Source organism: Microtus pennsylvanicus, chromosome 7, assembly GCF_037038515.1.
Source record: "Microtus pennsylvanicus isolate mMicPen1 chromosome 7, mMicPen1.hap1, whole genome shotgun sequence".
NCBI classification, from domain to species: Eukaryota; Metazoa; Chordata; class Mammalia; order Rodentia; family Cricetidae; genus Microtus; species Microtus pennsylvanicus.
In genome coordinates, this window is record NC_134585.1 from 94,901,085 (window position 1) to 94,927,411 (window position 26,327).

At 41.2% G+C, this 26,327-nt stretch overlaps 1 protein-coding gene across 2 annotated transcripts in view; it reads right to left on the reverse strand.

Moving 5' to 3' along the window:
* Pde5a (phosphodiesterase 5A) overlaps positions 1 to 26,327 on the reverse strand; it is a 131,532-nt gene that overhangs the window by 85,467 nt on the left and 19,738 nt on the right. For both annotated transcript variants that reach the window (XM_075981465.1, XM_075981466.1), the window contains exons 3-5: positions 17,490 to 17,579; positions 3,355 to 3,426; positions 1,325 to 1,414 (exon numbers count right to left, since the gene is read on the reverse strand). In XM_075981465.1, coding sequence (XP_075837580.1) covers positions 1,325 to 1,414; positions 3,355 to 3,426; positions 17,490 to 17,579 — 252 coding nt within the window. The remainder of the gene's footprint in view (positions 1 to 1,324; positions 1,415 to 3,354; positions 3,427 to 17,489; positions 17,580 to 26,327) is intronic.

Sequence of the window (26,327 nt, forward strand, 5' to 3'; positions counted from 1 at the left end):
AGATATAGTCCCTGACATAGCATTAATTCTGAGAAGAGAAAATAGAGTGTGGAGAAGGTCATGATGTAAAAAAATAATAGAAAAGGATTATGCAGAACTGAAGGCTGTCTTAAATCTCCAGTCTTAACAAGATGACCTGACATATAGGCATGGTAATAAAAAGGGACCTTGTGAAACTAACTTATGAAAACAATGACAAACATTAAAAGCTTAGCAATACAAAATAATACACCACTACAATATAAAACATGGCACATAAATAACATGAAAAACACATTATAGGTCGTACGTTTCCCTATAATAGACAATACACACAAAACATCTGTGAAGAGCCAAGCAGCAAAGCATCAGTGCTAGTCACAAGACAAAGCGCAACCTTTCTATCAGAGAAACTCAGCTTTCCAGCTCACAGGGTCACAGCAACCAGAGCAGTGCAGGGGGAAAACAGGCATTTCATACATGCCAAGATTCCCAAGGCTTACCTCATCAATACTGTTCTTAAACACCCGACTGATAACACACCGAAACAGAACGGGGTTAACGTGAACAAGAAGTTGAGAGATCCAGAAAACAGAATTTTTCTAAGAGAAGCTTGAAGGCAAGTTGCCTGGTGCTGTATGTACAGGCACAGAAGAGGTAGTTTAGGGTGACAGGAAATATGGAGATCCATAATTGGGACATCTTAGGAAAAGAAGAACCCTAGAAAGTGTGTGAGAGTTAGGATGGGTGAGGGGTAGGAACACGAGATTACATTAGAGCAAACAGTCCAAGAAACGAAGGAAGGAATTAAGAAATGTAGGGGGGAACTAAAAGTTAGATAGCAAAAGTAATACAGATATGTATATAGAGTAATTACAAATTAAAATTAACAGAAGCAAAACTTAAGAAAAGATCATCATGACTATAGATCAATACATATATTAGCAAGTTCTGTAACAAATAAGAAAAAGAATCCAGATAGCAGATCCAAAAAGTAGGATTGGGAAAGACGCAAGGAAGACCAAAGATGCTAGGAAGACCAAAGATGCTGAGGTGTTCCTTTAGTAAGCTATGGGATGGAGGGATGGCTGCAGTTGAGAATAACTACTCAGGGCTTTATTTAATGACACACATTCAAGCATCTAAGTCTCTCAAAGACCACTGTCTAGCAGTGATGGAGCTTTTGAACATGGAAAATGGAAAAGGAAATTACTATCAGAAAGAAGCAAATCAAATAGTTACAAAATCAAATTGTATGAATTGAATTTCAATTGGGTACATTCAGGATTTGGATAAAAACATAAACGTCTTTAAAAATGAGCTTCGTCAGAAATCCCCGAATTACCTGGTTCCTTTTGTTCTCCAGCAGTGACGTCTCGTAGAGTTGAGCATTGTGAAGAACAATACCGCAAAATGCCAAATAGGCAGCGAAGTCCTAGAGCGGAGACAAAAGCGGCCAGATTGGGGCTGCTTGTGAAACTGCCCAGAACCATTGCCAGAATCAGAAAAGTGCTTGCGGTTGAAATAAATGTTAAACGCCAAAATGTAGATGCTTGCTATGCTTAAAATTAGGAACTCAGGCAAACTGACGGCCAGATAGATGGCACCTCTAGAGGAAAGGCATTGAGATGACAATTTTGCATAAAGTTGCAATTTTCTCTATACAGGATTTGGTGTAGAGTCTACATGATACTAAGATTCAAGCCTACGAGGGACCAAATAAATAGCTTATAACTTATTATTGAAGTAAATGAAAACTCACGTATTTAAGAAAATATTGTCCGTAACAAGTTGAGTGTTATGTAAGGTGGCAAACACTAGTTCAAATACATTCTTAAAAAAAAAAAAAAGATTTATTTATTTTATGTATGAGTGTTCTATCTGCATGTACACCTTTATGCCAGAAGAGGGCATCAGATCCCACTATAGATGGTTGTGAGCCACCATGGGGTTGCTGGGAATTGAACTCAGGACTTCTGGAAGGGCAGCCAGTGCTCTTAACCGCTGAGCCATTTGTCCAGCCCCCAAATACATCTTTTTAATATGAATCTAGAATCCGTAAAGTACTGCAATAGAGTGAGGTGAGGGGCTCACAGTGAAATTAGATGGTATGGTTTAGCCACACCTACGTGATGCAGTCTAAGTATGTATTAAGGACGGGGTTATTTTAATGGACTACAACAGTAGACACAGAGCTTATCTAATAACTATGCGTTTGTATCAGGTGTAACTAATAGCTATGCTACGTTGACTTTAAAAATCGCCTCTTATGATCTAGATCAATTAAAACATGGGGGCTAACACGGGTGTCAATACTGTATGTCACAGAAACAAAATTAACTGTCTTGTTTGAATGGCTTCCAAATTCAAAAGCACCTGCTGATTTTCAGAGGTGCCACACGGTAGCAGCAACGTGGCTTGGAGCGGTGGAGAGGCAGTGGGCATGACAGATGTGTAAAGCGTGTTCAGTAGGAGGGATCCTAGAGCTCTGGGGAACCAAGGTGTGAGCAGACCTGAGGAGAGCTGGAAGGGGATCTTGTCGACACGCCATGCGGCATGCGTTTCTTCAGAACTGGATGGGAATGGTAAGATGACGCTGACTCCTGGTCTCTTGGAAGCTAAATTCATACAACCCTTCCTGAACTCACACATTGGGACCCGGCGCAAAGCTCATAAACAAGACTAGGAAGCTTCTTTACCAGGAGGAAAATGCGGATGCTCAGCCAGCGTGGGGCGCAGGGTTTAGAGCAATCGGGTTTGTTTTGTTTCGCCCCTTTCCCTCCCCCCAAGGATAAACTTTTGTACAGGGCTGATGGAAAGGACGAGGAGATCACTACAATACAGAAGGGCCCTTTCTTTGTGTGCACCAACTCAGGGAAGGACTTGCTGGTGGCTCAGTGAGGAGAGAACTTGGGGCTCCTGCTGGCACTCAGCACTCTCCAGTCAAATCCCTGCCGCCGTTAGCTGAAGAAAGTCTTCTAAAACTCACACCATTTTTTCTCTTTTACTGTTAAAGAAGGTGTTGCTGAGGATTTCCTGGATGAGTGCTGTCTTAAACTCCCATCTCTCCAGCTTCTGCCTCTCACTCTCACAACCCCTCTTCCATAGTTCTTACTGCTGCAGGCATCCCCAACCCCCACCCCACCCCAGCTCCACCCCAGTCCCACCCCTCCCACCTCCAGCCCCATCCCCTCCCACCTCCCAATCCCACCCCCTCCCACCCCCACCCCACCCCCAAACACACAGATTCACCCTCTGAACCATAGTTGGGTTTTTTTTTTAGCAACCATTTCAACAATGCCTAACTCAGGACATGTGCTATAAAGAGAATGTGTCTTTCTAAGCTGGCGTCGTGCCAAGCGCAGGTTCTGGTACCTTCTCATCCTTTTCGGTGAATGTCCCACCGTTTCCTGATTTCTTGTTGATGGCCTGAGCGACACCGACCACCTAGGATAAGAAGATAAAAGTAAGATATTTTTTCATTAGCTCCAACTCCTCAGAGCTTGTTTACAGAGGATACGGACTGTTTAAAAGCACGAAGCTGAAATGTTAAAACAAAACCAGAGTCCAGTCTTTTTTAGTCTTAATAAGGGCAGTAATAGTCCTAATTTCTTGGAGCTCAAACCACATGGGACTCTGGGACTTCACCTTGCATCCAGGGTAAACTAGCTGGTAATTATGTTTTAAGTAAATATTCTACATAGTTTTCAAGAACAAAAACAGCAGGCAAAACTACTTTATCTCTCCCACAGAACATATAGTTAAGCAAACATTCTGCACTGATTTCGACTGTTTCTGAAAGGCTAAGCACTCATTTACTGAAAGTGAAGCAGGGCCCAGTGGCCAGTTACGGAGGAATGCAGGAGAATCATTAGTGCACAAGAATTTCTCAGGCAGGAATGCAGCTCAGCCTCTTTTGAAACTTCTGGCCTTGAAAATTATTTGACCTTCAACAGAATTATTTTTGGGAAAAGAAGTTATTAAAAAAAAACCAAACAGGAATTAACAGGCGAAGCCTACTTTCACATAGGTCAGAAGGAATTTGAAAGATAAACTGTACTTAAGTTGGCCAAGCTAAACTTGGCCCGTAGGCCTTGAGTTCCACAAAAGGTTAAGAAAGGCTTGAAGAAACCGCTCATCTGTCAGCTTGGAGGGCCACTAGGCTTGCCCAGCTCCAGCTTCAGGTTGAGAAATTACTCTGCGTTTATAGCAACTTAAAACTTACTTCAGCTTCCTCTTAATATGAATTCTGTTTCCTTCTTTTCCCAATTTAGCATCGTCAAGATAAACTATTTCCCCCTAAGTGCTCACACTTTAGGAAACGCAGCCTTCATTCCGTGTGGGAGGCTCATCTTTCTTGGTCCAGCTCACACTAAGTTCCCTACCTACAAGAAAAATGATACAAAACTCTCCCATAGGAGAACAGAGCAAAAAAGGGAAAATATATTCTAAGGGGATGCAGTTTTCTGGTAGTTCTAACACTGTTTTTTTTTCTCCTTCTTTATTATGTTATAAAAGGACAATAAGCTTTTTTTATAAAGAGAATTATTTATTTATCCTAACTGCCTTTGTTGCCCTGGGTTCAACTCACTCTGACTTTCACAAGCTTCTTGTATACACTTAATGTTTCTAGATGCTCTGGTCTGAATGGCAGACACCTGGGGAAGGTTTGGTCCAGGTCCACCACGGCTGGTTGATAGGTGGGCATCCTCCCTTCAAATAGAGCTGCTGAGAACAACCTCATGGGTAGCAGTAGAAGTGTAACCCGATTTTAAGTGCTCATCCACTCACTTATTCAACAAGTTTATTTATTTAACAACTGCCTACTAAAAAACCAACGAATAACAATAATAATAATAATAATGAATAGCATGTTCACTCAAAAACACACAGCTACTTAAAAGCTGATCCCAAATCAAATTATAGGAACCTTTTAGATCATCAGTATATTACCATAAACTGACAATGAGATAAGTCAACATTGAAGTCGTGAAAAAAAATAAAATCAGCTGTACAACTCTGAAATTAAGAGTTACAGAAATCATATTGAGATTTCATTAAAGTTGTTGGAGTTCCCTGAAGATGAAGTCAAATGAGTTTCCAGACTACCGGAAACTTCAACCTCGTCAGTGGGCTATACAATGGACAACCAGGGAGACCTACAGGAGAGGAAGACGTGTGGGTCAGGGAACATCAATTCCCACTAGAAAAGCAGACTCAAAATACCGCTGGCTCCCTGGAGTTCCCGGTGTCTTCCATTTTAGTATCAGAGCACTTGGAACAAGGTTTCTTCAGACACAGAATGGTCCCTGGGGCTCTCTCGTTATTAAAACCTGTGTCCCAATTTTTCTCTCTCCTTCCCCCTCCTCTTTCCTTTCTCCCTCGCTATTTCTCTCACTCTGATTTCTTGATTGAGATGGGGGTCTATCTTTGTCTGTAACCTGGGACACCTTTGACCTTGGCGCAATCCTCCCTCCTCTACCTCTCATGTGCTGAGCTTGTTGGCAAGAGGCTGTACGCCTCCCCTTTCAACCTAAGTTTTAGTTTGTGGTTTTACACTAGGGGTATTTATTTATAAATAAGCATTATTCATAACTATGAGATTAAAAGTTTTCCTCTTGGTTAAAAGAAAACTATCTTTAAAGTATACTGTGTATGAAACCCTTCATCCATTCTTTATTTTTTTTCTTTCTTATTTAGATACTAGTGTCTGGTGCTCATCTCCGAAGATCCTAACTGGACTGTAAGTCCACCCCCAGCAGAGTGCTTGCCTACTGTTTGCTCAGTGATCTGCATGTGCTGGGGTGAGAATTTGAACTTGCTGCCCGTGTGTGGCACAGGCTCCTGTTTCCTGGCTCACAGCTTAAACAGAGGGCAAGCTCCGCCACAACTTGCCCACATCACTGATGGTGATGAGCTCAGCTCCTGGGTAGAATTCCACAGACAAGCCTTCTTACGGAGTTCACTGTTGGCCCACTTGACTTCCTCCTGCAGCATAAACTCACCTACAGTCCACAGATGCCAATTTCACACTCTCTCCACAGGGAATCTCAGACACCGTCAGCCCATTTGGCTTTTGGACATTCGCTTCCCTAACCTTGGGTTCCCTTTTGGCTCCAGGTATCTGTTGGTTTCCCTTCTCTTTAAATTCATTTGTATAATTTAAACCTCACTTTTTAGTAACATTTGACCTTGGACAAGTTTGTAGAATGCTAGGATTTTTACATCAATTTTTGTCTTCTCATGTTGGCCTGTTGAGCTGGAAGCCTACTTTTTGTCCCCCAATACCAAACATTTGCAATACAGTTGTCTTCCAGAAGCCACGGGGAATTAATTACAGGCTTCTTGCTGTTCCAATGTCAAAATCTGAGAATGTTAAGCTCCCTCATATAAACTGGCATTGAATTTGCATATAACATATGCATATCCCCCACCTCCTTTAAATCATTTCTAGATTACTTATAATGCATAATACATTGTGTGCGATTTTATTAGTTGCTGTATTGTACCATTCAGGGAATAACAAAAGAAAAAGTTTGCATATATTCCAAACAAACCAAATTTTTCAAAATATTTTTATCTGCAGTTAGATAAATTTATAGAAGCAGCACCCATGGTTATAGAAGGCTGACTATATTTAATTTCTTTTGAGGGTAAAGAAAGATATATACTAAGACAATTTCATATAATGAGGTAGTTCAGCAAGAAGTCACTCATCCTTTCTGGTAACCAATAATTTTCTACTACTAATCTTGTAGACTTAGATGAGAAGTGGATGGGCTGGTTTTGTTTCAGGTAGGATGACTATCTGAGCACAATATTTACATTAAAATCTAGGCGAGGGAGAGCTGAAGAGATTGCCCAGCAGCTGAGAGCGCTTTGGCTGGTCTTTCAGAAGACACAAGGTTGATTTCTAGCAGCCACACGGCAGTTCAGAACCATCTCAGGAGATGTGACACCCTCACACCCTCTTCTGAACTCTGCAGGCATCAGGCACACATGTGTGCACAGACATAATACACAGGCAAAGCACCCAGACACATAGAAACAAATATTCTTTTTTAAAAAAATAAAAACAGGCAGGCAGCTACAGGCAGTTGCCCATGTCTGTACGTTGTGGCATAGGGAGGCTGAGGCAGGAGTTCTGTAAAGATTTCAAGGCCAAATGGGGCTACACAGGGAGTTCCAGGTCTATCGGGTATGTACAAGACCCTGTCTCAAAAATAAATAAGTCAATAAACAAAATCCCCACCAAAAGCAAACCAAACAAACAAATGCCAGGCATTTCTCTCAAGAAACTACTAGATCAAGGGGAAAAAAACGTGTATATGGTGTTCTTTCCACCTGCAGGTGGGTGACAATCTAAAAAGAACATGGAATAAGGCAACAGGGTAAGAATAATGGGTTTGAGACTATAGCTAAGTGAGAGATGATTGTCTACCATGAACAAGACACTTGGCATAATATATACTCTCAGTATATATTATAGCTTAGGCTGGCCTGGAACTTACTATGTAGCCAAGGCTGGGCTGGTTGATCCTCTAGCCTCCTGGTCTAGAGTACAGGGATTACAAGCATGAACTACACAGCTTTTATGGGAAGTGTATGCTCAGACTTCACATGTGAGAGTCAAAGCCACTACAAATGTCAGATCCCTTACTGGGAAGCCCATTTGCTTGCTGCCTACCTGGTGCCCTGTGCTACATTTTGAAGCAGAAAGGAGCCTCTATTTTACTGGCATTTGCACAGCATAAACAGATGCCCTGTCCCTACAGAGCTGAATGTTCTCTAGAATGCCTTGAGCCTCTCCTGGCTTGCAATGTGGAATGTGACAGCTGGCTGTTTCAGGGACAACCCATCACTGTCACAGAAAGCAACCTTTTATTCAATAAGTGGCTAATCCCAGACATGTACTAAGGTCACATGTCAATCTCAATACATCACCCCGCTTCAATTTCCCGCAGATGCTCCACATGGACTCAAAGGCAAGGGAGGAACAAAAGAGCCTGCAAATCAGACAGCCCTCCCGCCTGGCCATAGAAGGCTCATTGTAGGATAGTCGAACCTCACCCAAATGCCACACCACCCCAAGACACTAGAACATGGCAACATACTGTAAATACAACAGTAATACACAATAACACGGCAGCATACTGTAAATACAGTGATATCCAATATAATCAACTGTAGTGAATTCGCCAAAGCGTTCTTTTAAAAAATTCATTTACTCTATAAATTAATGAGTTTCTTTCGATTTGGGAAATTTATACCCAGCTCATAGGGGAAAACAAGCATATGATGAATTTTTCCCATTAATAAGAAGAGAATGGTAAGGACATTGGTTTTCTTGTGAATACCCAACAAGATGTAACACAAGGGGACAGAGGTTACTGATGAACTGGGATGTGGAAATGTAAGCAAAATGAAGCCCTTTCCTCCCCAGCTTGCTTTTCGTAATGCTGTTTCATCACAGCACTAAAAAAAATCTAAGACACATCTCTTTCTCTTGAAATTCAGCCTACGAGACTGAATTTCTCTTTACAGGAGAGAAGAATGTAGAATTTTCAGTAAAGTTTCAGCATAAATCTTTATGTGATGTAACTGGAGGTGTTTCTCCCGCCTGCCAGTTCCTGACTATTCACTCTGAAACTTAATATTAATTACAAACTGTTTGGCATATTATCTCAGGCTTATTATTAACTAATCTTACAACTTAAATTAATCCATTTCCATTATTCTATATTTTATCATGAGGATCGTGACTTGTTACCTCTCGTCTTACCTCCTCTACTTGGCATTCTTTCCTCGTTTCTCTGCTTGGATTCCCCATCTAGCTATATTCTGCCTAGCTATTGGCCAAATCAGCTTCTTTATTAACCAGTGGCAATAAAACATATTCACAGCATACTGAAGGGCATTCCACATCATCTCTCCTTTTCTATCTAATTAAAAAGGAAGGTTTTAACTTTAACATTGCAAAATTAACAAAATATTTATCAGGCAAGGATTACAGTTACAATATTTAGTCTATTTGTATTTGACAAAATTAAAGACAATACTCTATCATCTATCCTATCTTTGTGAGTCTAAAGTATCTAATCTAATTTATCATTTATCATAAGTAAAACTATAATTGTAACTATCTAGTCTTCAACTCCATCAAAGACCCCAAAAGGATATAATATTACCTAAGTAAACAGAAAGTGCATTGTAAGCAATTTCCAAAACTCTAGAAATAACAGAGATATCTGGCTGCCTGGACAGTCACCCAAAGTTTTCTGTAACATTGGGGAATCCATCTTCAGCCTATAGTCCTAGAGTGTCTGGTAGACTTCTCAGGAAATTTGAAACTGTCCTGCCTATATTGGCAGTTTGTCAGTCATTTTCTTCTGTGTCCTGAAGAATGTCTCCTAGTTTTTTTTTGTGAAGCAGGAACCCTGAAGGATCATCTTGCCTTATTTCAACAAGTTGAACAGTCACTTTTCTGTGGGTCCTGCATGTCTAGCTCATATAGTATACAGTCAAGCAGTCCAGGCAAGAGCAGTTTCTTGCCCAAATGGCTAGTTTTGCCATATTGAAAACAAATTCCATAAGAAGGTTCTTCAATGCCCATCATTCTCTTGAAGTAATTGGTGCTGTCAGGAGCAGATGTGTCTAAGAAAAGTCCTAAGTTCTTGAAACATTGTAAATGGCATATTCTGTAGGTCTTTGAAGTGTTTGAAGAATGTCTATCTATCTGAAATGCATCTCTGCATTACCTTGAAAATCAAGCTAACATGAGTGTATATTTGACTATTATATATGACTATTAATTTGTATTTCTTAACTATACAGTGCATCTTTAAATGAGCTGAATAAACATAATACTTTAAACAAGAGTAGAAATATACATATAGTATAACAAAATTGACTTTAAATTTGTAGCAAATAAACTAAAATCCATACCAATATAAAGTATTTTGAGATTAACAGTTGTTTTTTGGATTAGATACAAAAATTTACCTTTTTCATCATTTCTATATCAGTGTGGTGCAGATATTAAAATGTATCAGACTTTAAAAAGGAACATGAGTCGTGAACGTTGATGGAACATTTTCCCTGTGTGACTTTAGTTCTTGGTTGAATGTAGATGTTGGTACACATTTCTGTTGAGAGTTGTAATTTCATTGACAATTACTTAAATAATTTTTGAAAAACATCAAATATATCAACAGGTCTACAGTGTTGGGTCAAATATTACAGATAGCAATTGTTCATTAATGCCTGCAACTGCTTCCAGATCCTTAACACTCACTACTGAGAGCGACATAAAACTCATCGAAATTAAACTTATAAATGATCTGTAAAATTAAAAATAAAATACCCTCCAACAAGCATCAGAATGGTTACAGAACGTACCAATGAAGTTAAATCTTCTACTGAATGAAGGATAGCTTGAAGTCAATTTTCTAAGTACTACAATCGAAGTATCATTTGGATCATAGAAAACGGCTAAATGAATTCCTCAAGCCTGAATTGCTTATACACTTTCTTTTTTCACTCTGGGTCCATGGTGTGGATGCAAAGAGTTCACCTATTAGATTGTTTTTTATCTGCTATTCTTAGAAAATGTTCCTACCCTCCCCCCCTTGGGAACGTGGTTAATGTATTTTGTGAAAGAGACTTGTTTGCTATTTAAGTGGTAATGTGGAAAAGAGAAAGATCTTCCCCAACGTCCAGAACAAACAGAAACTGCTCTGAGCACTCCTATTCTGTTTCTAAAACAAACCTACAAGAAAGAGCACTGCAGGGGAATAAGCTCAGGGAACCATCTAAAAGTTTTTCAAAGCTAGCCAGTTCTTTAGACTAAAATAGACTTAGACCAACCGACAGTTCACTAATAAACGTAGCCGGTTCTTGTAATTATATTTTCCTTGGAACTGAAGACTTATAGGCATACCACTATAACATTTTATTTGAACCAAATCTCTTCATCAAATTTGAGAATGTCTCCATTGTTATACAGGGCATAGACCACAGGACAGGATCATCTGCCTGTACCTTCAAGATGGAACAAGCAGCAATGTGCGAATCACGGGAGCAGGCGTTTGCTCCTGCCATAAGGCTGGGGGCAAAGACACAGATGAACACAGCAGCAGGCTCTCAGCCTTGCTCTGCCAGGTCTCAGTGGCTCAGCCCTGTCTGTCATGTGACTGCTGGACCCATTGAATATCCACCTTGTACAGATATTTTGCTTCTGGTGCACAAACCCTCGCACTCCAAATGGAAAAATTAAAAAACAAGTATTTTGCTTGCTTCGTTAAAATGTATTAATGTTGTCGCTATTATTATTTGCTTTGGGGGGAGTTAAGGACTCTCTAGGTAACCCAGGCTAGTCTTGAATTGATAATCCTCCTGTCTCCACTTACAGAATGCTGGACTTAGAGACGTGTACCGCCACACTCAGTACACCATTTATTTTTCATGTCTCTTCTTACGCCAGCATCTACCTACTTCAATGACTCAACCATTGAATGGGAAATTAAAAAAGAAAAGAAAAAGAGATAAAAAGGAAAGGAAAGGGCATAACTCCTCCTAGGGATGGTGGAGGAGAAAGTTTACTGTAGACATGCGGGAGAGCACAGCCAGGGGCAGGGACGTCTGGGAGAGTCCAGAGTGGACATGACCCTGAGCCATGTGGGGGAAAGGGGAAGTGGGAAGGGGGTTGTGGAGGCCCAAAAGAGGATAGAAGAGAAAGCCCAGGTAACCAAAATGGTTGATTATACAGGAAGGGCAGCTGGGGGCAGGACAGCTCAGTTCCTGGGCTAGAGAAATTTCGTGCAGGAGGAGGGATAAGCCAGCCATCAGGGCCCTGTAACAGGTAGGGTCTGAGCTCTGAGCTCTGCAGGGAGAACCTGGCGGCCAGGGTCTGCTTTGGTGTGTTCAAAGGCGCCTCAGCCATTTGCCCCACTTTGAAATCTAACAACCATCACCTGTCAAACTAAGTAAGACTCTGGTGTTGACGAAAACAAGTGAGAATCCCTCCAAATAACCAAACATAGGTCATACAGTTTACATTCTACAAAGCATGTACCTTTGCATGTTGTAATTTGAATTACATGTCTTCGTGCCTTATTTTGTAACTGGGATGTGCATTAAGTGTCTTTAATTCATCAAAGAATTTATTCCATAAAATCTCATAAAAACTGGCAGGGGCTTTTTGGAGCATTTGCATTGTTTGATGATGTCCTGCCTGCTGTCTCCTCCTCACCCCTCCCAAGATGTCTGGCAAAGCTGCAGTAAGCCTCCAAGTGTTGAGTCTCTCAGTTAAGAGTTAGTATCTGGGTTTGGTCCCTATAACTACAAAGGAACACTCATTCCTAGCATGTTCCAAGGAACGGTACTTCAGGAAAGGGCAGTGTTTCAGAAATAGGCCATCTGGTCCAGCGGCAGCTAAATTCTCTGTACTTCTTTACTAAATGTAAGAGAATTCTGTCTGCTTACAAAAACAACCAATGCAAGTGACGAAAATAAAAACCATCTCAAGTGCCCTTGCCTGGGAAACCCAGAATTAAGTCTGAATGAAATTTAATAGCAGGCCTGTAAAGCACACTTGCGTTGCTTTCTCCCGGTTTGCTTTGTTGGCATACCACGGTCGCTTTCTGGGGCACGCTGGTCCTTCTTGTAACTCTTTGTTAACAGTAAAGTAGCCCATGGGTTCCTCTTAAGACATTAGAGAATGTGTCTTTGCCCCTTCCTTCCTTCTCTTTGCGTTAAGGGCGGTAACACTGAAGAGCCTTCAGAAGACAACAAAGGCTGCCTTTGCCCACATTTCCACATCAGAGCCCCTTCCCAGGCAAAGCCACAGAAATCTAAGTGGGAGACAGAGTCCTGCTGTCATCTGTAGCAGAATGTCAAGAAGCCTCTTCTCCGTATTGCGACTGCACAGTCAAAGGGCGTGCTTGTGGATGTTGGTTTAAAAACCTCTATTCTCCGTATTGCGACTGCACAGTCAAAGGGCGTGCTTGTGGATTGGTTTAAAAACCTCTAGCTTTGGACTTCAGCTCCAGTCTTAGTCTCCCCAGCAGTTAACAGGGAGTAAGATGTTACAAAACGACAGGTTCCTACAACAGTGCCCACAGAATTCACTCTAGAAATGTCACCCATGGCAACTGTTTTCTACACGTAAGGCAATCACTCCCCAAGTCCTGTTCCACACCCTCACCCACTCTCACACACAACCTGGACAGTTCTTTCTTTCTTTCTTTCTTTCTTTCTTTCTTTCTTTCTTTCTTTCTTTCTTTCTTTCTTTCTTTCTTTTTAGACCAGGTTAGCTCTTGTAGACCAGGCTGGTCTCGAACTCCCAGAGATCCGCCTGCCTCTGACTCCTGAGTGCTGGGATTAAAGGCATGTGACACCACCCCCAGATCTATTTTTCTTTTCTTTCTTTCTTTCTTTCTTTCTTTCTTTCTTTCTTTCTTTCTTTCCTTTCTTTTGCCATTCATTTGCCTCTAGCTAATAGTTTTTGACCCTTCTGAAATAGAATACTTTAGCTTCCTCTAGCTTCACTAGTTTTGTTTCATTTTTGTTTTTTTGACTCATTAACCTCTATCTTAAGAGAAAATGAGGAGAGGGAGGAATATAAAAACTTACTCTCGGCACTGTATGTATGAGTAGCTATGATCCCGACTTCTGAAACGGTATGGTTATATCCATCACATCAATGGATTACAACGATAGGTAATATTACTGACATTATTGAAAAGAACTACTAAAATTTTCATTTGCTGGAATATCTCACAAGAACAAGAGGCTGGGCCAACAAGATAGCTCAGCAAGTAAAAGTGCTTGCTGCTAACTCTAAAGACATGAGTTCAATTCCTGGGACCCACATGATGAAAGGAGAGAACCAACTCTTAAAAGCTACTTTCTATCTCCATGTTTGTACACACACATGCATGTATGTCCACATAGATAAATAAATAGATAGATAATAAAAAGGTAGATAGATTGACAGATGATAGATGAATGATTGATAGATAGATGCTAGATAAATAAATGACAGATAAATGATGGATAGATAGATATATAGATAGATGATAGATAAATAAATAAGAGGCAATATTCAGTAGTTTGGTGAATCCTAAAAATCTTCCAGAATGTACCAGAGCACAGACTTGAGTATTTAATATGTAACTGCCTCATTCACACAACTGCCAGAACTAGCTCCCTTGAATAACCACTGTCACTGAAAAGTATAAATTACTTTATAAACAAGACATAAACAGTAATTTAATAACCATGGCTCTTTTAGGTTCTCTGGTAAGTAACTGGAATGGGTGATAGCTCAATACTAATGATTTAAACAGAAAGAAAGCAAATCCGCTCTGCCCCAGCTATGAGAAAAAAGAACAGAAAGCCATTTTTCCTTGAAAGTTTACAGTTAGTTAGAGGATAGTAAACAGAATGACGAAGTCCAGGACTGTGCCACTATCGTCCGGGGCCCAGCAGGCCGATTACAAGGTGGCTGGTGACAGCCTCTGGCTTCCTTCTCTCTCCTTCAGCTGCAAGTTCCATTATTGCTACTTATCTGTGTTCTTTCAAAAGGCGCTAGATGGTGTTTCCTGACCATTTCCACTGCACCCCAAAGCTTGCCTGGCCCTCTGCAGAGTGACCGCAGCTCAGGAGGTGGGTCTTTTATTGCCCCACTCCACAGGGAAGGAAAGTGAAGCTCAAAAGGATTAACCCAGATTAGTCATCCAGGAAGCAATAAGAGAGAGAGCAAACAATCATCCCTAAAAGTTTCACGGGGGGCCTGTAAATTTATAAATTATTGAGAGACTTCCGGTAGGTTAGTCGTCAGAGGCTGCCTCTGTCTGATGTGAAAAAGGAGAAAAGAAAATAAGAAAACATGTCTTTTACACTGTTCAGTGAAGGAGAAGAGCTTCTCACAGTGGCAATGACAGAAACGTGTGGAGAAAGACTGACAAACCAAGTCAGGCAGCTCCAGCCAGGCTCCCTGGGAGGGGAGGGAGCCGTCGCCTCATCCCAAAGGTGAACAGAGACAGGCAGTCCTGGCCTCAGGACAAACCACAGCTCTGCAAACCCCAAACCAGCTGTGGGTTTTGGTCAAATAGTGATTCCTCCTGCAGAAGGGTCAGTAGCTGAGAGGCATAGAGGAGGCCAGAAATATCCGTTCTGCCACTCCATATGACTCAGAGGGCAGTGGCCAGGCACACCCTAAAAAAAGAACCTATCATTTAAAACTTAGCTACCTTAAGGGCCTGACAACAAGGAATAACCACAAGTCTGGGAGCTTCAATTTAACCTGCAACAGCGCAAAATGAGAAACCCTCTAGGAAGCAAAAGTGGAGGGGGGGGCACAGACACTGACGAGAGAAAAGTGCAATTAGCAGGAGGCTTGCCTCAGGCAGTGAAGTGTGGGGGCAAGGTGGTCCTGACATAGCTTTGGGGAGAGGGGGTGTCCTATTAACTGAGGCCAGCCGGTTAATCTATCCACATCCACCTATCTCTCCCTTCGATGCTGTGGAGTCTGAGAACCCTCAAACTCCAGACTCTACTTGACATTCACAGTGACATCCCCCCAGTAGAATGACAAAAGATCAGGTCTTCACAAGCCTCAGTAGTGTGGTTGCTTCTGGAGACACACCCTAACCCTAGGTGTGATATCTGGAGAGTCTTAGGAAGATAGGAGAACTGGCCCGGGCCACAGATTGAAAAGCTAAGTCTGCCTCTAAGAGGAAAAGAAGGGATGCTATTAAAATGAAGACAGATCTGGCTGACGTCAGACCCTTGCTGGATACAAACTCCATATCAGGCTAAGCCATAGGAAAGGCATGAGTTTACGCTCCACCATAGCAGATGGTTCTCTGCTACACAGTTGAGATTAAGACTGACGAATACAAACACAGACTTTATGGGAACCTACAGTGGGCTTTGAAAACACATCAGCACGCAGAACCTCTGTGGACCTATGGTGGTTTGGATCAGACATTTCTCGCATAGGCCCAGGTATCTGCATACCCGGTCCCCAGTTCGTACTGCTATCATTTGTGAAGGATCTGGGGACGTTAAGTATGTCAGTGGAGGCAGTTCCTACAATTCATATAGCCTTTCCCCTACTTCCAGTTCACTTTCTCCAATGCATGCTTGAGTTTGAAAATGTGATGTCTCAGCTTCCTGCTGGGGTGGCAGCTGCCACGCCTCTCTCACCCTCCTATATGCTCTCTCTGGTAACAACAGAACAGTTAATCCAGATATTCTGACTTCCCTGATGTTAAAGATTAATTTTATCTATCAGTCCCTTTTAGTGAGCCCAGACAACAGGTAAAACCATTTCTGGGTGTGCCTGTGACGGTGTCTCAGGAAGGAATAGCACCTCAGTCAACAATCCCATGAGGAACATTCTTCGTCTACCCATGCATATGAGCAACACCAATGTATGTGGGCAATGGCCAAGACACTCAGGATCTGGGTAGACGAGACAGGCGGAGGCAGAGGCAAAATGCCCTCCCTCCTCAAGCTGAACCGGCCATCTTCAACCTCCAAACTTCAGGACTCTAGGTCCTAAGGCCTTTGGATTTGGCCCTGTCTAGCAGCCCCCAAGGTTTTCAGGTCTTAGATCTCACGGTGAATTACACCACCGGATATAATAATTCTCCAGGCTAATGAAGGAAGATTATCAGCTTCTTGGCCTCCAATTATGTTGGCTAATTCCCATAATAGATCTCAGCTTTATCTATAAGCATCCCATTGACTCTCTTTAAAACCCTGACTCAGCCGGGTGGTGGCGCACACCTTTAATCTCAGCACTCGGGAGACAGAGGCGGGCGGATCTATTTGAGTTTGAGGCCAACCTAGTCTACAGAACAAGTTCCAAAAGCTGTACTAAGAAACCCTGCCTCAAAAAACAAAACAAAAACAAACAAACAACAACAACAAAAATGACTCATTTAACTGGCAATCTTTCAGAATCCCCTGGTTGGTTGTAATGTGATTTCAGATTTGAGAATGCACGATTCAAACATTTGGTTTAATTGGCAATTTACTGTTCCTTTCATGGAAGTCTAAAATGATGCAGGAACTGGGTGCTAAAAGACTCTAAACCTTCTAGTTAGATGAAATACAAAATATTTTCTCATACCTGTTATAATTTCACATCTAAATATATGTTATTGAAATTAGCTACGATTTCTAGGTGTTCCTTACTGCAATGTAAATCCAAAGAAATCAACTGAGAACCATACCAATGAGATGATCATTTATAAGCATTATTTAGAAAATATCATGCAATGTGAAATAAATCCATTAGAATTCCTATGCAGTAGATAGGAAGCAAAAATGCATACAATTAATGGTCATGGGCAAGTTCTAATCAGTATTTATACATTAATTTAAACAATAATTTGTCATGAAAGTATGATTTTCATACATGTGTAGAGTATAAAATATTTTTCAAAGCAAAACCTATTTCCAAATGACCTTTTAAAGGAAATAAAAAATTGCCTTACCTCTTCTCTGTGGTTCTTAATTGGCATACAAAGGATACTCTGCGTCCTGTAGCCTGTAATTTGGTCAACTTCAGCATTGAACCGAGGATCCTAGGAAGAAAAAAGAAATCCAATTTATTGGCCTACCTGTACCAAGACTGATTTGATTTTTTTCCCTTGCATTAGATTAATCTAACCTTTGACTTCCCCTGCTACTCCTGAGTAATGATTTCAGCATTGTGAAGACATCAAACCATATAAGCCCAAAACATCTGTCAAAGAGGCTGTTCTGGGGTTCCAGCGTTTACGAAAACCAAGCGCCCTGTCCCAAACCAAGATTTCAACAATTGTTCCAAGCTAAACGGCATACAAATATTTAGAGAGTTCTGTGGTTGAGGAACAACAAGTCGCATCTTTGACCTCCGAGAGAAACTGTCTCCATCTGCCTACTGACTGTCGTTACCCTGTCACTCAGAAGAAAGTAGCTCTGCCCTAAAACCTTTCCAGCAAATGATACAGTTTTCGGGGTGAGGATTGCTCTGCACATCCAGAGTACCCTGTCAGGACAGCAGAGAACTAGAAATCATGGGGAAGTGGAAAAGAAAAGGAGCCCCTCATCCCGGAGTCTGGCTAAAGCCTCTCACGAGCTCAGCAGAAACCTCCAAGTCCAGCACAAACAGTTTCCATAAAAGCCGTTGGCATAGAATTAATGTTCATTTCATTAAGAGCAATCTTACGTTAAAGTAGCAATGACCTGGGCCTGAATGTGTATGATTTCTTGCCCGGAAATCCGCTAACTTTTGTTTACGTGGAAGATGTCTTCCTGCATCCCTGTAGATTAGACTCTCATCTTATCAGCTGCCCAGGAAGAGCCACTCAGTCTTAACAACTCATCAAAGATATTAACTTCAAGCCCCACCCTAATTCCATAAGTGACTGTCTAGCACACAGGGAGTCCTCCCTGTGAGTGCTCCATACGCATCTCTAACTTTCTTCTCTTAACCCTTATTCTTTTTTTTTTTGGTTTTTCGAGACAGGGTTTCTCTGTGGTTTTGGAGCCTGTCCTGGAACTAGCTCTTGTAGACCAGGCTGGTCTCGAACTCACAGAGATCCGCCTGCCTCTGCCTCCCGAGTGCTGGGATTAAAGGTGTGTGCCACCACCGCCCGGCTTAACCCTTATTCTTAAACTCATATACAAATAGCTTGGGTTTTTGGAGGTTTTTGTTTTGTTTTGTTTGTTTGTTTTTTCCTTTGGTTTTTCAAGACAGGGTTTCTCTGTGTAACCCCCGGCTATCCTGGAACTAACTCTGTAGACCAGGCTCGCCTTGAACTCAGGCTCAGGGAGATCTGTCTGTCTCTTCCTCCCAAGTGCTGGGATTAAAGGCGTGCGTGTGCCACCACCGCCCGGTACAAACAGCCTTCTTAAATGGCGACTCTGCTTCCTAAACTGGCTAGTCCTTACACCCTTGTCGGCACCAAAGCCCTGAATCCTTGCTTGGTTTTAAAGTATAAGGGAAGTCTTCAGGCTGCTGAGGTTGTCAGTGGGGAGGCATGGCTCCTCCCTCTGCCCTCCAAAGTACTGGCGCTGCTTCTATCTACACCAGGTGTTTGTGAGGGGTTTGTTAGCTTTTGCCATTTTTTTTAATTGGCATTTTAATGTGTAAGTGTGTGCGCACATGAAAGCAGGTACCCAAGGAGGCGCACGCCTTGAAGCTGGAGTTAGGGCAGTTGTGAACTCTCTGATGTGGGTCAGGAGCTGAGCAAACCCCAGCCCCCAGCTCACGCCGCAGCTGCCTAAACGTCTCTCTAGCCCCATCTTTACTGTTTCTGTTTTTAAGCATAAGGACACATATCTAAGAATTACAGAAGATGTGTAAAAAGCATAGAAGTTCTAAATATGGATTAAGTAAAGTTAAAAAACGCAGCTTTCCACTATATTACTGTTTTCTTAATACTTGGTTACTAAAACTTAGAAAAATTATAGTGATACTCTCATTATCAGATGTGGTCCTTCTTTATAATCCTCAAACAAAGTGTGTTCATGAGGACTGGAATTTGAGGAAGGAAAGTCACACATGAGCACAGACGGTGAGATCGGAAAGAGCACTACAGAGCATACAGACCCCAGCCAGTTCCGTGCTCCACCTAACAATAGGAGCCTTGCTCCAAAAGCTGCATTTGGTATTCCCCTCAGGAATATGGGATATTCAGACAGGAAAGCCCTCCTTTCCTTGAAGGTCATTTCTCTATTTTTTTTCTTTAAATTGACCTAACGTTGTGCAAAGCCAAAGCTGTGAATGAATCAGGTGACTACACCAGAGTCTATCAAATGGGGTCAGAAATGAGGCCAGTTTTCTCAAGAGGGTAGAACTGAAGTTGGCTTTAAAGATAACGTCGAAGGAAAAGATAAATCAATATATATACATATTACATGATAAGCACCACTGCATTCTTGGGTCTTTATTCCTGCAAATAAGCACAAGGCTTTACTCAGTACACAGGCCATGTTAGCCAAAGGTTTCCAGCAAAATAATTCTTACTTTATCTCTGCTTATCTAGACGTTTTTATCTTTAGACTTCACTGTATCTAAGAAAAGTAGAAAGAATATTAATAGTGATGGGTTAAGAAAGTAAAACTTAAGGATTGGTGAATTACTGTACAAAGTACTAAAACAAATGTTAAGAATAAAAATGTACCTTTTGTAAAAATTTTGTTAAATGTTGTCATTGCAAAGTCAGTTGATAAGGAAGGGGATTTAACTCAACTATGCAGTCAAAGCAGCAGAATTTGTATCTACACACCAAGATTGCAACACAAACACAGGGTTGGTGGAACTTCTAGGATCACTTGGTATCTCTGCGCTGGGGTAGCCAAGAACCAGAGAGAGGCCCAGGGCTTTCTTCCTTCCCCCGTGTCTTATCCTGGGTTCCCTTTAGTTGAACTGTTTCAGAGTTTTAACCGAAGACACAGTGCTTTGCAGAGTGGTGTGGCTCATCTGATCTGATGACTGAGCCTGAGAAGGCTGCAGGGATTCTTACTGAAGACAGCGTGAAGGAGGTGTGGGTTGCCAGGGTCACCTTTGAGATGGGTGTTGGGAAAGACGGCACCTAGGTGGGACTGTCGCCTTAACCTATAGGGCTTGTGCCTCCGGGGTAATAATAGAATTAAACAGATTGTAAACATCCACATTACACAGGAGAATTGAGAATTAGCTGTTGTTTGGAAAACCAAAGACGGCCTCAAAATTAGACCTCTGTGGGTGCCCGTGCCAAAAGGGCCTAACTTCGGTCTACCCATGACAGACAGTCTAAAAATAACTGCCCCCTACCCTTCAACCATACCTAAATCAAGGAAGATAAACACGGTGACAAACCATATTAGCTTGGAGGGAGACATGACAGCTCTGAGGGTAATCGGATCCTGAACTGCATCCCGATTGGAAAGGAAAACAACCACACCGGGATTATTGAGCGCAATGAGGGGCGTTGCTTGAATGTGGACTATCGGATGCTTGTACACATTAGATAAGAGCATCGCACCACTGTCCGCTCTGCTGAAGTTGATCATTTTATTGCACGAAGAAGAACATGCTTATTGAAAAACACAAAAAGAAGGGCCGGTGAGATGGCTCCGTGGGGGAAAGGTTCTGGCCACTGAGCCTGGAAACTGGAGTTCAATCCATGGGATCCACATAGTGCATGGAAGGAAAGAACTCCCAAAAGTTGTAAGTTGTTCTCTGGCTTCTACACATGTGATCTCTCTCTCTCTCTCTCTCTCTCTCTCTCTCTCTCTCTCTCTCTCTCTCTCTCTCTCTCACACACACACACACACACACACACACACACACCAATAAAAAATTAAAACTATGATAAAATATTTACTAAAAGTGTATCTTCGACTTACTATAAAAACATATTGAGCATGTGTGACTTCCGAGAGAGAGATGGAAGGAAAGAGGGACACGATGAAGGAAAGCAGGGAAGGCAAGTAAAGAGCCGAGAAGACCGAGCGCGGAAGGTTCTTACACTGATCTGTGCGTTCAAAACGAAAATAACAGAAAACAAAAACACAAAAGAGTTGCCAAGTAAGGGCTCATTTTCTCCAAGAATGGCATTTTAAAGATAATGCCTAAAATTAGAGCAGGAACATGGACAGGCGCAGGCACAGCAGTTCCCAGACTGTGCTCCCTGGGGGCACAACAGCACCGCAAGAGTCCATGAGTTATCTAAATTGAAGCATCTGCTGGTGCTCTTTCCTTTTCTAATATTTATTTTGGAAATAACTGTACTCATTAGGAATTCACCAGAGAGATTCCATACGCCTTTAAGCCTAAGGGATCTGTAGGAGTCCTACAGCAGAAAGCGAGGACCGTGGAGTGAGAGGACTCAGATTTGTTCCTCTGCAAAGGAAGGAGGGTGGGAGGAATGGCAGTTATGTGACGTCAGCAGTGTAAATGGTGCCGTGAATCCTCGTTAAATCATCTGTGCCCTCCAGACATCACAGACCATGGGGGATGTGGGGGTGTGGGGGTGTGGTCATGCAGAAGCAGCACTGAGGCTTGCATTACAGTCAGGTCAGGGGAGAGGAAGGAGTTTTAATAATATAAAGCCTTACGACATAAAAACAATCACAGGGAGCAGTTATACAAACTTTCTTTAAAAAAGTGCACCCATCTCAGGTGGTCTTGTGTAGGTACTGAATATTTTGTTATTATGAAACATATCTTGTTAAGTCAATATCTTACACATACAAATATTTCCTTACCTTCTTATTGGCAAATCTGTTGAATTTATCTTCCTATTAAATCTTTTGATTTAATATATATTTACTATATAAAGCCAATGCCACACGAAGGAAGTTTCCCCAACTAGGACATCATAAGACCCAACATCAATCAGTGTTTAAACAGCTCCTGCCACCAAATCCTCCCCTTGGTATCCATGGTCTAACAGAGCCATTGGGCTAAGCTGAGGATATTAACTTATAATTGAAATAAGGTAATAAATAAGTTTATCAGTTCTAACTGTATTTTCAGATATGTGCTATCTTATATAATTTTCTGTGGTGGATTTCTAAGAAGTGAATCAAATGTTGATAATTTCTCACAACGAAAGCATCCATGAAGATTTAGAAATTGTTCTCAGCTTCAAAATAAGCAGTTATATTTCATGGCCCCCTCTTGGAGTTCTGCGTTATAACCTTGAAAGCGTTCCGTGGCCAAAGAAGCTTAAGGGACAAACACACTGGCAGGGTCGTTTTTTACTAGCTCTTGGTTAAAGAAGCCAGACTCAGGAAGCATCCGAACATATGTTCATGATCTGACTATTTTTGCAAAAGGCCCTGAGACAGTATTTTTATTATTCAAGTTATGCTGGAAGCTGAGAGAAGAATTTTCCATGAGATAAATGACTCCCAGGGCCTAATACCAATGTAAATTGGAACACAGATGAGCTCCACACTCGCGATGGGATGAAAGTCCACAAAGTCACCGTAACTAATGATGGAGAATACCAACGGTGGAGAGAAGGAGCAATCTGAGTCTAAAAGGCTGCACCTTTAGGATTAGTGCAAAAGAGAGGACCTGGTTAGCCTAGACCATGGCCTAAGAACCAAACCACTATCAACTACAAAACAAAAACTCCTCATCAAACTTTAAACATGGTAAGTAGATTAAATAAAATGAGGCGAGTGAAGTATTGACACGCTTGAGACACGCAGGACCACGGGACAAATGACAGCTTTTCAAAGAGTATTTATGGTCCTAGGATTCTTGGGACTACAGTGCCACTTAAGAGTATATATAAGGGCTGGAGAGATGGCTCAGTGGTTAAGAGCATTGCCTGTTCTTCCAAAGGTCCTGAGTTCAATTCCCAGCAACCACATGGTGGTCCACAACCATCTGTATTGAGGTCTGGTGCCCTCTTCTGGCTAACTGCATACAAACTGAATAAAAAAATAAAAATTAAAAAAAAAAAAGAGTATATATAAATCCTGCTGTCCCCTCCCACAGGAAGAGAAAGGACATGCAAATCCGGCAGGAATAGAAAGTATGGCTCTTACTAGAGCACTCGGAGGCTGAGAGCAGCTCCATGAAGACCGTTAAGTTTTTCAAAGAGCATAAGAAAACTATCCGGGGAGTTAAACGACCTGAACTACCACGACACACCACTGCCCTGACGTTCCTCTCCGCCATTGTTCAGCTATCCTTCCCAAAACTCCAGTCCGTTCTGATTCTGTTGTGAATCACTGCAGTACCCCAACAGCAGCCACACTGCGCAGCTTCTGCTGTTGGGAACTCCGCCCCTTTGTTCCGGTTTCCGGTTTAGCGACCCACTCCCTCACTTACAGACGGTTAAAATAATCTATCCCCGCAGCCTCTATTTCTTTATAATATGTTTTAAGGCTGCGGATGATGAAACTTTCTCCTCTTAAAACACAATTTAAGGCGTATTCACCACCCTCCAAAACTCCCTCAGGGCCTCCTTTCGGTTCTGACTCAATAATATACCCCTCATCAAGAGTTCGGCGGCTTCCTGGATGTGAACCCACAGCTCCCCAAAGCCTACTCACACCTGGACCCTTACAGTCCACAACCCGATTTCCCTGACTCTCCTCCCCAATTCTCTCTACTGCGGGGTCTCATCGGGCCCACATCCCAGTCACGTAAGTCCTACATGTTTTCCAGGGCCCACTAAGCATTTCTTTCTCAAAAAAAAATCTTCGCCCATCTTCCTCACTTGATGTCACACCTGATCCTGATGACACTGCCTTGACAGCTACGACCAGCTTGAAACCTGAGATTAATGCAAGAAATTCCAGTTATTCTTTATATCCAATATAATTTTAAGCCAGCAAATCTTATTAAGTCCTACCCACCCAGCACTAAAACAGACACTAGGAACACGGTGAGTTGGGCCACACCAACCCTAAGCCTGCATAGTGTAGTGGATAGTAGAATGCTAGAACACATCTTAGGCACTGCAAGCTACTTCATCACTAGGCAAAGTAGCATTTTATTCAATTAAGATGCTTTGTTTAAAAATTATAATTTATTTTAAGGGGTTGGACAGATGGCTCCCTGGTTAAAAACACTGGCTTCTTTTCTAGAGAATCCAGTTTACATCCCCAAAACCACATGGAGACTAACAATAATCCCTTCAATTCCTTTTTTTAACAATAACTTTAAATATAAATGGCCTTAGCTTACAATTAAAAGATGCAGACTAATGAAATGAATTCTAAAAACAAGAACCAGCTATATATTGTTTCCAAGAAACACAATTAGCCACCAAAGATAACCAAAAACTAATAGCAAAAATATGGACATCAAACCACTAATCAAACGGAAACCATAAACAACCAGGCCTAATTATCCTTATGTTAAATAAAGTAAACTTTAAACCAAACTAAAAAAAAAATTAGAAGAGATTAAAAGGGTCACTATATACTAATATAGGGAATAATTCATCAAGAAGATATAACAATTCTAAACATGTATGCATCAAATACTGGAGGCTCTAGTATTTAAAAAAAAACAAACCACTAAAAGGCATAAAAAGACAAAAGAACACATAGGTCTTGACATAGTAATACTGGAAAACTTTGATACTCTACTGTAATTTAGAGATGTCTTCCATACGAAAAGCAAACAAAGAACTTCACAGCTAAAGCACACTAACAATCAACTAGACTTAACATATATACATGTGCCTGTGCGTGCGTGCGTGTGTGTATACACACACACAATATTTGACCCCATAGAGAATACACATTTTCTAAGCAGCACATGGGATTTTCTTCAAACTTGATCATATCCTAGTACACAAATCAAGTCTCAATAAGTACTAAAAAAAAAAAAAAACCAAGGTAATTCTTTTTTTAATATTTATTTATTTATTATGTATACAACATTCTGTCTACATGTATGCCTGAAGGCCAGAAGTGGGCAACAGACCTTATTACAGATGGTTGTGAGCCACCATGTGGTTGCTGAGAATTGAACTCATGACCTTTGGAAGAGCAAACAATGCTCTTAACTACTGAGCCATCTCTCCAGCCCAAGGTAATTCTTTTCATCCGATCTGATTACAATTTAATCAAAGTAAAAATCAGCAAGAAATGTATAAAAAAAACTACAAAGATAATTGGAAACAAAACAATACAAGAAATAACTTCATTCCATAAAACCATTATGTATTATTCTGACATTAAAACTAGGTAGGTAAAGGTACAATAGAAAGGAAGGAAGGAAGGAAGGAAGGAAGGAAGGAAGGAAGGAAGGAAGGAAGGAAGGCAGGCTAAAGACCAATTTCTTTGCTGAGCCACATGCAAAATTCAACAAAGTACTTAAAAATTAAATTTTAAAACATATTAAGGATCATGTACTATGACCAAATGGGTCTTATCTCAGAAAGACAAGGCTGGTCCAACACAAGTAAATTAAATAAATAAATAAATAAATAAATAAATAAATAACACACATTAAAAAATAAAAACATAAAGGCAGAAACTACATAAGCATCTTGAATAATGCTGAAAAATCATTTGATAAAGCTTAATATGGCTTCATGACAAAGTCCTAGAGATATTAGGAATAGATAAGGCATACCTCTAGAAAACAAAGGTTATTTATCACAAACCTACAGTCAATATTACATTGAATAGAGAAAAAACTGAAAGTGTATCCTCTAAAGTCAGGAATGAGATAGGATGCCTCCCCTCTCACAATTAATATTTGCTTGAAGTCTTAGCTATAGCAATTAAACCAAATAAAGATAGTACCGGGATAAAAACAGGAAAGGCAGAAGTCAATTTATCCGTATTTGCAGATAAAAGACCCTTTAGACTATCAGGAAACT